General features: G+C 39.3%; 1 protein-coding gene across 5 annotated transcripts in view; it reads left to right on the forward strand.

Moving 5' to 3' along the window:
• The window catches only part of ttc3 (tetratricopeptide repeat domain 3), a 48,996-nt gene extending 35,102 nt beyond the window's left edge, over nucleotides 1–13,894 (forward strand). For 4 of the 5 annotated variants that reach the window (XM_058789098.1, XM_058789096.1, XM_058789099.1 and 1 more), the window contains exons 31-46: nucleotides 1,500–1,588; nucleotides 1,670–1,825; nucleotides 3,210–3,672; nucleotides 3,745–3,810; nucleotides 6,064–6,213; nucleotides 6,293–6,432; nucleotides 6,766–6,834; nucleotides 9,087–9,183; nucleotides 9,266–9,369; nucleotides 10,547–10,631; nucleotides 10,729–10,830; nucleotides 10,913–11,133; nucleotides 12,225–12,351; nucleotides 12,426–12,554; nucleotides 13,402–13,494; nucleotides 13,574–13,894. In XM_058789098.1, the coding sequence (XP_058645081.1) occupies nucleotides 1,500–1,588; nucleotides 1,670–1,825; nucleotides 3,210–3,672; nucleotides 3,745–3,810; nucleotides 6,064–6,213; nucleotides 6,293–6,432; nucleotides 6,766–6,834; nucleotides 9,087–9,183; nucleotides 9,266–9,369; nucleotides 10,547–10,631; nucleotides 10,729–10,830; nucleotides 10,913–11,133; nucleotides 12,225–12,351; nucleotides 12,426–12,554; nucleotides 13,402–13,494; nucleotides 13,574–13,705 (2,223 nt within the window). In that variant the 3' untranslated portion in view covers nucleotides 13,706–13,894. The remainder of the gene's footprint in view (nucleotides 1–1,499; nucleotides 1,589–1,669; nucleotides 1,826–3,209; nucleotides 3,673–3,744; nucleotides 3,811–6,063; nucleotides 6,214–6,292; nucleotides 6,433–6,765; nucleotides 6,835–9,086; nucleotides 9,184–9,265; nucleotides 9,370–10,546; nucleotides 10,632–10,728; nucleotides 10,831–10,912; nucleotides 11,134–12,224; nucleotides 12,352–12,425; nucleotides 12,555–13,401; nucleotides 13,495–13,573) is intronic. The other variant, XM_058789100.1, reaches the window with a different exon arrangement.
• Nucleotides 13,895–14,266: the final 372 nt, after the last annotated feature.

A 14,266-nucleotide genomic window follows, 5' to 3' on the forward strand; every position in this document is an offset into this window, starting at 1 on the left:
TGCTAAAGCCTGTTTTTTACTATTTTTATCTATTTTTATTACTTAAAAATATCAGATTACTCAATTGTCAAAATAATCAATAGATTACTTGATTACCAAAATAATTGTTAGTTACGACTGTAGATTAGTTCAAATATTTCAGAGCTCAGCGTCTTGCTTTTTGTGATTAAAAGACAAATATTTTGTCATTGAAAATTTCTTAAAAATAGTATTAAAATATTGTCTCGTTCTAGTGATCTTTATTTTCTCCTCTCGCGAGCTAAATGTATTGTCACATCCCTACTGTCCATGAACGTGATATAGCTCATAATTTTCCAAGTGTATGATGAAGCTTTTACCCTTCAGGTTAATCATATATTCATGAAAAAAATCACTCTGAATATGGAAATGAATAACTTTGCCATAGTATCCTTTCAAATGTTAAAGTTGCCACAGCCATTGCATGCTTTGCATGTGCTGCATGTTTTTTGTACCATATTGTTTTATTCATTTATTTATTATAATTTGAAAGATAATAACGATATTATGATCTCTAATTTTAGTCCTTGAAAACCAAAAAAGTAGTGCTTAAAGTCCTTTCATTTCATTTTTAATTTTGCAGTTTCTGTACGAACCTGTATGTAATTATTTATAGCCCTATTAAATTGTATGTACATTAGGTATGTGACAGTGTCAAATTTTCACAATAGTCATTGAAGCGTTTGTCACTGTATATGATTTTATCACAATATATAATTTAGAAAGTGAGAGAAAAAAGCGTCCTAACAGGTTAAATAACTTTATTAAAGTTCTTTTACTAAAGAAAAAATACACACAAAAATATAATATTAATTATAATGTTAATATTCTTTGTTAACGTTGATTTAAAAAAAATACAACTATTTATTGTTAGTTAATGTTAGCTCCATTGAATAATATTAGCAGACACAACTTCTGAATTTTATAACGTATTATTAAAAGTTGAAATTAACATGAACTAAGATTAATAAATGCAGTCATTGATATTTCATATCAACTAATGTAGTTAACTAATGTTAATGGAACCTGTTAAGTGTTACCGAACAATAATAATCAATCAGTCAGTATACTGTATAGATAGGCCATGTTTAGTTAGATTAAAAGAAAAAAAATGTTTAAGTTAGAAAATAAATAGCTCTTTAAGTATTAATTATTTGGTGTTATGCTAAATATCTAAATGACTGATAGAAACATTTAAATCATTGCCTTTTTAAAGTTCAATAATCATATGAGGCTGTATCTTTGTTTTTTCCATAAATAAACTGAAGAAATGAATAAGTTTGTTATAGGCTACTGTGTAAGTTAGGCCGTTTAAGAAATTATATTCGCACTCATGCTCCTTTAATACATTTTCCAGTTCGCACACATCTATTTTTAGTCGCTAATGAGAGTGAAATGCTCACACTGTCAAGCCTGGGTCAGTGCCGCGGGGCCGGCCGGCCGAAGTGCTTGATGCTCATCTGTGTGTCTGTGTGTTTCAGTCTGTTATTGTGCTGTCTGGAATGAGAGGTGGACATTCAAGGGATGAGGATGAGGAAGATTTCTCTGAGTTCTCTGAGGAAGATGCTTTGTGAGTTCAGTCGAGCCGTTGCACGTCACACACGTGAAGAAGCGAGTCAGTTTTGGTGACGTTGTGAATGTGATGTTCCAGGATGTTCCTGAATGCCATGGATCCGTTCAGCGTTCCCGAACACCTGCGAGGGCAGCTGGAGGAGTTTGAGGAGCAGTACGCCGGATCAGCACACCGGAGCCATTACGAGAGAATCCTGGACAATAACCCCGACCCCACTAAAGAGAGTTTATACGAGTACGTCTCCTCCGATTATGACCAGTGTTGGGGGTAAAGTGAGATGCTTAATTGGATTACTTTTTCAAGCAACTAGTAAAGTAATGCATTACTTTTTAATTTCCAAGAAAATATCTGAGTTGCGGCGATTTTACTTTTTTTCCGTTTATTGACTGACAGCTCTCCTGTCCTCATGTTGAGAGAAATCAGGAGTAAGTGCAGAGATGCTGTGTGAACATGATCTTACTGTAGATCTACTCATCTCATTCACACTAAAACAGATTCAGTATTCCTCGAAATGAATAAAAACAGAGAAATGCCAACTCAGAATATGATGCAAACCTGTAATAATTAAATGTTAAATAATACAAATATCCTTTATGTATTTAATCCCATTTTATTAACCTGCTGACTTTAGATAAGCAACATTTTTGTTTTTGTTTGAGCGGCGCCCTCTACTGTGCAGATGTGAATTAACATTTCCTTCAGCCTGAGGCTCGTTCATTTCACTGTTGGTGTGAAAAAGCTTTTACATCCACCAAAAACAGAACTTTTTATATTTTATAAACAAACAAGCAAGCCCAGGTGAGGTGAGGAGAGGAGGAAAAAAGTAATGTAATACATTACTTTCCATAAAAAGTAACTAAGTAACGCAGTTAATAACGTAATATTGTAATGCATTACTTTAAAGAAAAAAAAAATTAACTTTCCCAACACTGGTAAAGACCTGTTCACACCAAGAACTATAAATATAACAATAACTGTAACCACAACCATATTATAAAAACTATAACAGCAATGATAACTATATTCGCATCCACAGCAACCACACGATAGGTGCAGTCACAGTTATTGTTGCGGGTGAATTTGATTTATTTCAGTAGGAGTCTGTGCAGTTGGGAGTGATGAAGTTCAGGCTGGTTCAGTCAGTCATGCAAATTCACTGGCTGATCTACAGAAACCCTGCCTGATTTTTAAAGTGACTTCTGTGTGAGCAATACTTCATAAGCGCTACACGTTCGACAAGACAATGGACTGTATAAATTTCACTAATGTGACGACACCTTAATAGTTGCACTGCAGATTTGTTGTCTCTCGCTTTTTCAATGCTCGCTCTTTAAAGCAGGATGGATTCTGATTGGCTGTCATTGGATGTTTTTATCATTCATTAACTGGAAAAAAATCACTCTGAAAGAGATTGCAACGGTATCGTTCTTTTGTGTTGTTATCCTCATAGAATTAGAACAATTATTAAAACTGTAGTTATATTTATTGTGCTTGCTGTGAACGGGCCTTGATCCAGGATCCAGTATGAAGGGTTTGCAGTGGAAGTCAAGTTTAAAATCGTTTAAGATCAGTGTAAAATGTGCTGAAAGATTGAAGTGAGTGATCATGTGTTTGTCAGTTATTTTGCTCAGATTCTGGAGGAGCACGGCCCGCTGTGCACCTCGGACCCGCTGATGGTGGGCGAGCTGGAGAACTTTCCTCCGGAGGCACAGCAGAAGATCACAGACGCCGGAGGACTCAAGTCCTTCCTGCTGGAGTCTCTGCGCTTCGTTATGATGGATGAGCTGATTGGCCTGATGAAGCACGCCGTGTCTCTGACAGACACCCTGCCGTCACACCTCAACCCCTCGGCTAAAGAGTTCTGGCCGCACACGGACGCTCTGAGCGACACTGTGTCACACAACAGCCCTCCTCATGATGATAAAGAGGAGTCTGCATCCTTGGATCCGTTCCTGCTCCTCCCCGACCCGTATGCCTTCGAGTGTCCCATCTCAGACTACGAGTATCTGGCTGCAGATATGCTGGAACACACGCCGGCGTCTAAACAGAGAGAGGACAAACACACGGCCGTGTGTGTGTGGGTAAGATGGGACGGATGACGGGAATGTCATCTGGATGAGTGCCGTCTCTGACCTCTGACTCTTGTCTTACAGGATTTGGCAGAGCATACAGATGTTTCCATTAACACAGAGCCATACGTTTCCTTCGAGGAAAACAACGTGAGTGACGTGAATGTTACATGTATTATCCGGTAGAACCAGAGCTAGGGATGCACCGATACCACTTTTTTCAGAACTGGCCGATACTGATACTTTTATTTTTGGTACTTGCTGATACCGAGTACTGATACCTGTATTTTCATTGCATATGGAATTTTAAAAAAATACTGGCTATATAAATAGCAAATAGATATTTCCTTCAGCTATTTTCGCACTTAATTATGCCCATTAAAATGTATTTTACAAGCTTTACACACTGTTCATTTTTTGCTCTATGGTATTTCATCTTTAATAGCACATCTCAGTACTGTAATCACACCGATCTATAACACATACGTGTGTGTGTGTGTGTGTATATATATATATATATATATATATATATATATATATATATATATATATATATATATATATATATATACAGGTGCTGGTCATATAATTAGAATATCATCAAAAGTTGATTTATTTCACTAATTCCATTCAAAAAGTGAAACTTGTATATTATATTCATTCATTACACACAGACTGATATATTTCAAATGTTTATTTCTTTTAATTTTGATGATTATAACTGACAACTAAGGAAAATCCCAAATTCAGTATCTCAGAAAATTTGAATATTTACATTTGAGTTTGAATAAATGACCATCCCTACAGTATAAATTCTGGGTATCTCTTGTTCTTTGAAACCACAATAATGGGGAAGACTGCTGACTTGGCAATGATCCAGAAGACAAACACTGACACCCTCCACAAAGAGGGTAAGTCACAGAAGGTCATTACTGAAAGGTGTGGCTGTTTACAGAGTGCTGTATCAAAGCATATTAAATGCAAAGTTGACTGGAAGGAAGAATTTGGGTAGGAAAAGGTGCACATCAACAGGGATGACCGCAAGCTTGAGAATACAGTCAAGCAAAGCCGATTCAAACACTTGTGAGAGCTTCACAAGGAGAGAACTGAAGCTGGAGTCAGTGCATCAAGAGTCACCACGCTCAGACGCCTTCAGGAAAAGGGCTACCAAGCCACTTCTGAACCAGAGACAACGTCAGAAGCATCTTACCTGGGCTGTGGAGAAAAGAACTGGACTGTTGCTCAGTGGTCCAAAGTCCTCTTTTCAGATGAAAGTAAATTTTACATTTCATTTGGAAATCAAGGTCCCAGAGTCTGAAGGAAGAGTGGAGAGGCACAGAATCCATGTTGCTTGAAGTCCAGTGTGAAGTTTCCACAGTCAGTGATGATTTGGGCTGCCATGTCATCTGCTGGTGTTGGTCCACTGTGTTTTCTGAAGTCCACAGTCAACGCAGCCATCTACCAGGAGATTTTAGAGCACTTCATGCTTCCTTCTGTTGACAAGCTTTATGGAGATGCTGATTTCATTTTCCAGCAGGACTTGGCACCTGCCCACACTGCCAAAGGTACCAAAAGCTGGTTCAATGACCATAGTGTTACTGTGCTTGATTGGCCAGCAAACTCGCCTGACCTGAACCTCATAGAGAATCTATGGGGTATTGTCAAGAGGAAGATGAGAGACACCAGACCCAACAATGCAGAAGAGCTGAAGGCCACTATCAGAGCAACCTGGGCTCTCATAACACCTGAGCAGTGCCACAGACTGATCGACTCCATGCCACGCCGCATTGCTGCAGTAATTCAGGCAAAAGGAGCCCCAACTAAGTATTGAGTGCTGTACATGCTCATACTTTTCATTTTCATACTTTTCAGTTGGCCAAGATTTCTAAAAATCCTTTCTTTGTATTGGTCTTAAGTAATATTCTAATTTTCTGAGATACTGAATTTGGGATTTTCCTTAGTTGTCAGTTATAATCATCAAAATGAAAAGAAATAAACATTTGAAATATATCAGTCTGTGTGTAATGAATGAATATAATATACAAGTTTCACTTTTTGAATGGAATTAGTGAAATAAATCAACTTTTTGATGATATTCTAATCATATGACCAGCACCTGTGTGTATATATATAGATAGATAGATAGATAAGTGTTTTTTTTTTATCATCTAAAATGTGCTGTGACTTATATTCCAAAGCATCTTGTATAATGTAATGTACTTAATATAATCTCATGCACTTCATAGACATCCTTAATATCTAATAACTCCATTCTGTTCTCTGTTGTTGGTGGTGATTCTTTGTCTGGATACAGCACTGTTCACACGCTGTTTGGTATCAGAGCATTTTTACGAGTGCGAGTACAGGAGTGCAGTATCGTATCGTAACGTCTGTTTCTTCCAGGGCGACATGATGCAGAAAGAGAAGCAGAAGCTGCAGTTGTTGAAGGAGATCCAGCAGATGAAGGAGGATCATGAAGCCGTCCAGCAGAGGAGGGCCGGGGAGATCTCAGCTCTTCAGGAGGAGACCGAGAAGATCACCCTGAGGATGCAGGTAGAGAATCGGCCGTCGGGATGCTCTGAAGCGTTTGTGTGTTTCTGCGGTTCAGATGCGTGACTGCACTTGTGTTCAGATCGCCGGCACCGAGCTCAACATGTTCCAGCAGAAACTAGAGGAGGAGGTGAGGAAAGACCAGCAGGAGAAGAAGGAGCACCAGGAGATGCTGAAGACGCTGAAGATGGAGATCAAAGATCTGGCAGACTTGCATGAAAGGTCAGACGCACACTCAACATCAGTTTGATACGCAGAGGAAACACACATACACACACACACACACTGATGTTTGTTTCACTATATTAGTAGGAACATCTCATAGACCTCAATTGTTTTTGCATCAGGTTAAAGATGTTTTCTATGACCTACCTATAAAAATAACCATCACAGAAACCTATGCAAAACACTAGATTTAAATAGAAACCTGATTTGACTGATTTCACTATGTAAGTGAAGACATTGGTCCTCAGAACTATAGTCAAAGCAACACACACACTCGCTTATGTGAGCTGCTGTTTTACTGCTGAATGAAGCTGTGTGTGTTTTCTGTAGTTACACCAGAGACATCAGTGTGAAGAATAAAGAGTATCAGGCAGAACTGGAACGATTCCTGGATGCCAGGTGAGTCTGAACACCTGTTATCATCTCATACAGGTGCTGGTCATATAATTAGAATATCATCAAAAAGTTGATTTATTTCACGAATTCCATTCAAAAAGTGAAACTTGTATATTATATTCATTCATTACACACAGACTGATATATTTCAAATGTTTATTTCTTTTAATTTTGATGATTATAACTGACAACTAAGGAAAATCCCAAATTCAGTATCTCAGAAAATTAGAATATTTACATTTGAGTTTGAATAAATGACCATCCCTACAGTATAAATTCTGGTTATCTCTGGTTCTTTGAAACCACAATAATGGGGAAGACTGCTGACTTGGCAATGATCCAGAAGACAAACACTGACACCCTCCACAAAGAGGGTAAGTCACAGAAGGTCATTACTGATGGTGTGGCTGTTTACAGAGTGCTGTATCAAAGCATATTAAATGCAAAGTTGACTGGAAGGAAGAATTTGGGTAGGAAAAGGTGCACAAGCAACAGGGATGACCGCAAGCTTGAGAATACAGTCAAGCAAAGCCGATTCAAACACTTCTGAGAGCTTCACAAGGAGAGAACTGAAGCTGGAGTCAGTGCATCAAGAGTCACCACGCTCAGACGTCTTCAGGAAAAGGGCTAGCAAGCCACTTCTGAACCAGAGACAACGTCAGAAGCATCTTAACTGGGCTGTGGAGAAAAAGAACTGGACTGTTGCTCAGTGGTCCAAAGTCCTCTTTTCAGATGAAAGTAAATTTTACATTTCATTTGGAAATCAAGGTCCCAGAGTCTGAAGGAAGAGTGGAGAGGCACAGAATCCATGTTGCTTGAAGTCCAGTGTGAAGTTTCCACAGTCAGTGATGATTTGGGCTGCCATGTCATCTGCTGGTGTTGGTCCACTGTGTTTTCTGAAGTCCACAGTCAACGCAGCCATCTACCAGGAGATTTTAGAGCACTTCATGCTTCCTTCTGTTGACAAGCTTTATGGAGATGCTGATTTCATTTTCCAGCAGGACTTGGCACCTGCACACACTGCCAAAGGTACCAAAAGCTGGTTCAATGACCATAGTGTTACTGTGCTTGACTGACCAGCAAACTCGCCTGACCTGAACCTCATAGAGAATCTCAAGAGGAAGATGAGAGACACCAGACCCAACAATGCAGAAGAGCTGAAGGCCACTATCAGAGTAACCTGGGCTCTCATAACACCTGAGCAGTGCCACAGACTGATCGACTCCATGCCACGCCGCATTGCTGCAGTAATTCAGGCAAAAGGAGCCCCAACTAAGTATTGAGTGCTGTACATGCTCATACTTTTCATTTTCATACTTTTCAGTTGGCCAAGATTTCTAAAAATCCTTTCTTTGTATTGGTCTTAAGTAATATTCTAATATTTTGAGATACTGATTTTTGACTTTCATGAGCTGTAAGCTCTAATCATCAAAATTAAAAGAAATAAACATTTGAAATATATCAGTCTGTGTGTAATGAATGAATATAATAAACAAGTTTCACTTTTTGAATGGAATTAGTGAAATAAATCAACTTTTTGATGATATTCTAATTATATGACCCGCACCTGTACAGTATAAACCTTTGCATCAATACCTTTGAAGGAGAAATGGTGAACGTTGTTTTGAATTATATTTTTATAGATAGTATTTCAGAATATTACTGTTTTTACTGTATTTTTGATCAAATAAATGCAGCTTTGGTGAGCAGAAGTGATTTTAAAAAACTGAAATATTCCAAACTTTTAGATTCCAGTGTGTATGTATTTGAGCATGTCTCTTGTATTATTTATGTGGGTGATCTAACCGAAATCATGGAAAACCTGCTGTTTGTTTGGCACTTATCTGTTATGCACATCACTAAATAGTAATTAGGCTCGTCACTACAACAAATTAATATAAACTGATTAAAATTATACAGAATCAAAACTTTCCATATCAACACGCAACACATAACTAACCTCAACTCACAGCTACTGTAGGTAAATCCACTTTTGTCCACATGCATACAGTACATTCGCACGATATGTACCATAATGCAAATCTTAACTGCTTGATTGTTTACATTGTTGTCAAGCGTAAACTCTATCGCACAGCTCTAAATGGATTGGTGTGAATAATTGGATTGTTTACATCATGAACAAAATGAAGCTGCTCTGAAACAGTGTGTACTATGAAAAGTGCTATATCAATAAAACTGATGCGTGTGTGTTTGTGTCATACTGATGCATTAACATGTTTGCACACGTCCTGCAGTAACCAGAGTGCGTCTGAGCGGCTGAATCTGGAGGAGGAGATCAAGCGCTTCAGAGACACATGTGTGAAGGCCCAGAGGAGATCCATGATGGCTCAGGTGAGTCTTTCAGCCGTGTGTTGAGGATGTTTTCATTCCTGGACGCTGCAGTGACACCTGTGTGTGTGTGTGTGTGCTTCAGCTGTGTGTCCTGCAGAGCAGACGTGAACAGGTGGTGCGGCGGCTCCGGATGAGTGTCTCTGAAGGGAAGATGGTGGTCAAACACCTGACGGAGGCGTCGCTCAGGTACGGCTCACACTGGTGTTCAGAGTGATTTACACGTGATGTGTTAGGGGTGTGCAATATATATATATTTATTTACATAGTCTGCGATAATACTGTAATTGTTGTTTACTTGTTGTTATAGAGTGTATCGCAAAAACCAAACAAAACACTCCTACAGGGCGCACGCATACATTGCGTGATGAAGGTTGATTAGTGCACGTGCGTATTTATAGTGTGTTCTTTCACTGCACGATTCTGTCTATTAAAATGCATTTGGAAATTGGAATGATCACAAAATTCAAGATATGGGGGCAGAAAATGTATAGATTTATCATCATTTCATATAATTAATCAATATCACACACAGAGTGCCATTTTTCTCCAAAAATCAGCATGATTACAAATGTGATTTTGATTTTTTACAACAGTTCAATAAACAGGAAGTTAATATTAAGAGATTTAGGTTTTAGACACCATATTTCCTGCGTTTTGCGTCTCTGAGCAACATGACGGTGTTTCGTTCCTGAATGAATCAACTGTTTAAATGATTCGGTTCAATCACAATGACTCACTTATTAACAGTGACTTGCTGCCACCTGCTGGTGGCTTTAATTTCACATTTAAAGTATCTTTTCGTTTTTTAAAATAATTTTTAAATATCAGTATTCAACATTTTGTGTTTAAACTATCAAAACATTATTTATGCATTTGTAACTGCAGGTTAAATGTGTGTAAACACATCTAAACGCCTCTTCAGACGCAGCTTCTGTTTCCTCTGCAGTGCAAAGATGAATTTTGTTGATACGGAGTTAATTTGCTCTGTAACAGCCCAAATGTCTTATTATTATAGTTGACTGATTAAATGTAATAATTTGACTCAAAAGATGATGCACACTTTTAGAAAGAATGGCTTTATAAAGGTAAAATTCCCATAAAAGGTAAAAAATCAATTTAAACTTATTGGAAAAGATTAATTTCTGTCACTGCTGTAAACGGACCACACAGATGATGAAGAATATCTTGACTTCAGGAGTCAGCTGTCCATGGTATAGTCCAGTATAGTCCAGCACAATAACACACTCAGCAAAATATCATCTAATTATCGTTATCAATAAAACCCCAGAAATTATTGCGATTTATTTTTACCAATATCACTCACCCCGAGATGTGATTGTGTCTGATGTTGATTGTGCTGCAGTTTCCCCTCCGGTGCGCTGCTGTCAGCCATAGACGACTGGAAGAAACACGTGTGTGATGCTGAAGACAAAATCAGCAGGACGCAGGTGAGCTTCCTTCTGTTACCTGCGACAGACAAAACCCAATGCATTCTGATTAACGAGCTCTGGATTCAGATCAAGGTTTCTCTGTGCTTTCTTTCAGATGGAGTTTGAGGCTCAAATGGATCAGGTGAAGAATGGCGCCAGACTGTGTTCACTGCCTGATATCTGCGTTCCCAGCGTCCCCACAGCACCCGCTCTACCGGTGAGAGCTTCTTCTCACTCTGTGGGTCACGTGAAGGTCAAGGGTCATCACGCGTCTCCTGATCAGTGTTTGTGTCCCACAGGCCATGCTTCCTCCTCCGGTTCCTCAGCCGTCCGGCTCTCAATTCTACGGGCCGTACGGGTCACTTCCTCCCGGCCGCACAGCCACGCCCTCAGGACGCAGCACACCAACGGACAGACTTCCTGAAGAGCCTGTGAGCCGTCGACCCCCAGCGCCGCAGCACCTCACCGTGTACGACCGGATCCTGGAGCGACTCCACATGATGTTCCCTCATTACAACAGGTGCTGCTCCAACACAACACACAGAGACCAGCAGCCAGCGGCAGTCACGCTTCTGAGAGAAAACACTGCTCAGCACTGCTGCACATTAGAGCAGAAATACAGCACGAATGAGAAATATTATTACTATTTAAAATAGCTATTTTCTATGTGAATATGTGTTAAACTGTCATTTATTTCTGTGATGCGCAGCTGTATTTTCAGCATCATTACTCTAGTCTTCAGTGTCACATGATCTTCAGAAATCATAATAATATGCTGATTTGCTGCTCAACAAACATTTCTGATTATTATCAATGTTGAAAACAGTTGTGCTGCACAATATTTTTGTGGAAACTGTGATTCATTTTATTTTTCAGGATTCACAGATGAATAGAAAGTTCGAAAGAACAGCATTTAGTCTAATGCTATTTCATGCATGTTGAGTTATTTACACTGTTAAAGAGTTGGATTCCCATGCTAAACATGGCCAAAGTTTCAAAAAATGATTTGGATTTAGAACGGAGTATTTCTGTGCCAAATACACTCCTTCCGGTTTCATACAAGTTTCGGAAAGTTTTTTTTTCCAAGCACGGCTCTTCATGACATAATGAAGGGTGGAACCCAGTGTTACGTGAACAGTGGATGCAGTTTGTTTTTTCGGGGCAGCAACGGAGTTTCTCAAGTGTGTTTGTTGACAAGCGTTTAATAAACAAGGCTCAGTTCGACGCTGGATTTGCACATAGTTTGATACTGAAAGATGGAGCGGTCTCCGCTATAAAAGATCCCGGTCATAATTCAGAACTGCAGCTCCTCCAGGAATTTTCGGAGAGAATTGGAAATCTTGTATAAATTTGATAAAACTAAAGACTCTTTGAAGACATGAAGGATGCAGTTACTACTTTATAGGTACTCAAGATGAGCACGAGATTGGGTGAAAGGGTTATGTCCCCTTTAACATAGAAAACATAATATTCTAATAATATTTCACTGTTTTTACTGTTTGTATAAATGCAGCTTTGCTGAGCAGAAGAGATTCTTTCAGAAAAATGAATGTATGATAATTCCTCCAGTCGTCTGAGCGCTGGTGAGTTGATCAGTGTGTTTGTGTGTAGGCTGGTGATGAGCAAGTTCATCCAGGAGGTCCGTGTGTCCAGCGGAGGTGCTCTCAACATGCTGACCTATGATGACGTCATCAACCGAGTGGCTCAGCTCATCCTGGACCATCAGGAGAACACGCGGGTGCGTAACCGTCTCGCTCGCCGTGTGTGTGTGTGTGTGTGTGTGTGGAGTGACGGTGTGCTTCCCTGTTGCAGGAGCAGATGAACCTCACGGGTGGAGATGCTCCGGGTCACATGACTCCTCCGTCTGACACCACTGTCAGAGCCACCGGGCCGCACGTGTGGAAGAACGTGTCGGAGAAACATCGCAGCACGCCGCTGGCGGTAACAATCTCACACACACACGCGCGCTTAAAGTCACTGCGCTCGTCTAAAGGCCGTTTGACACTGGACGCGATGCGTATATGGATTTAACATTGTCCGTTCTACACCAGAAACAACCTATCTATAATGCTTACAAGAATACATCCTAAAATATAATTAGAGGTACAATTAGCATCAAGCTACAAATATATGTAATTATTAATGGATTTGCTTATAAGTAGTGCTGTCAAATGATTAATCGCATCCAAAATAAAAGTTTTTGTTTACATATGTGTGTGCTGTGTATATTTATGTATATATAAATACACACCCATGCATGTATATATTTCAGAAAAATGTTATGTTTATATATTAAATATAATTATATATAAATTATGAATATAAATATATACATGTAAATATTTTCAAAATATATACTGTATGTCTTTATATATACATAATAAATATACACAGTACACACACATATTATGTAAACAAAAACCTTTATTTTGGATGCGATTAATCGTTTGACAGCACAGTTTTTGCATTCCCATAATAGTGTTTTCATGTTTTTCAAAAAAGGGAAAAAATTGAGAGATGCTAATAACGGCAGTCAGAAGAGAGAACGATGTCAAACTTACCGTCCCTCCCACAGACACTGCATTAGAAACACCCTCGCATTAGCGTTAACTAGCGTTTTTGTAATTTGATGCAAAAAAAATCGAAATATAAAAAACTTTTACCTGTTCACTGTGAACAGCCCCATAGGGATCTATTTTTTTCGAAGTGTTGTTGTGCCAAATTTTTGCATTCAGTGTGAAAAGGCTAAACTCTAACCTCACTGAACATGTGAACGTGTGTGCCTCAGCTGAACATGGAGGATCCGTGCATCATCTGTCATGAGGACATGAGTGCAGAGGAAGTGTGTGTCCTGGAGTGCCGCCACAGCTTCCACCGAGAGGTCAGGTTCTGCTCTCGTCTCCTGAGTGTCTGGCAGCTGTGGGATGTAGACTGATGCTGTGTGTGTGTGTGTGTTTCAGTGTATAAAGTCGTGGCTGAAGGAGCAGAGCACGTGTCCCACCTGTCGAGAACATGCGCTCTTACCGGAAGACTTCCCCATGCTGCCCGGCAGACACCGCAAGAGCCACGCCTCAGCCGCTGCCTTTAACTGACCCACTGTATGTTCATCTGCACACGCATCAGACACCAGTCTTATTATCTTCATAATCACACATTCACAGTAATGATGTTTGTTTTGGGTGTCGGAAACTCTACGGACCAATCGGTGATATTTACTTTTAGGGCACATCTGTGTTTTCATTCCTCTAATAAAGTTCATTATGTGAACTGATTTTACTCTTCCACTTTTACCTTTGCTTGTCATTTTACCTTGAAATTTTACTTCATTAAAATATTTAACCAAAGAAGCGTTCTCCTGCTGTTGATGTGTTTTAGACGCAGCATTTCTGCAGATCAGAGATTCAGCTGATAATGCAATAATTGATTCTAATATTTTTTTAATACAAACACTTCTATTATTATAATAAATTTAAAGCTGGATTACACTACACAACTTTTGCCCTGATTTTCAGTCTGGAGAAGGTGACGCTTGTGATCACAGACTGATTCAGTCCAGTTGGAGGAGAACAAACATTTGATATTTTGAGCTGATTTTAGAACGCATTGTTTTCATTTGTCCCGTGTCACATGTTTCTGTGCGAGTTTGTTGTGAT

This window comes from Onychostoma macrolepis, chromosome 10, assembly GCF_012432095.1.
Source record: "Onychostoma macrolepis isolate SWU-2019 chromosome 10, ASM1243209v1, whole genome shotgun sequence".
Taxonomy (NCBI): domain Eukaryota; kingdom Metazoa; phylum Chordata; class Actinopteri; order Cypriniformes; family Cyprinidae; genus Onychostoma; species Onychostoma macrolepis.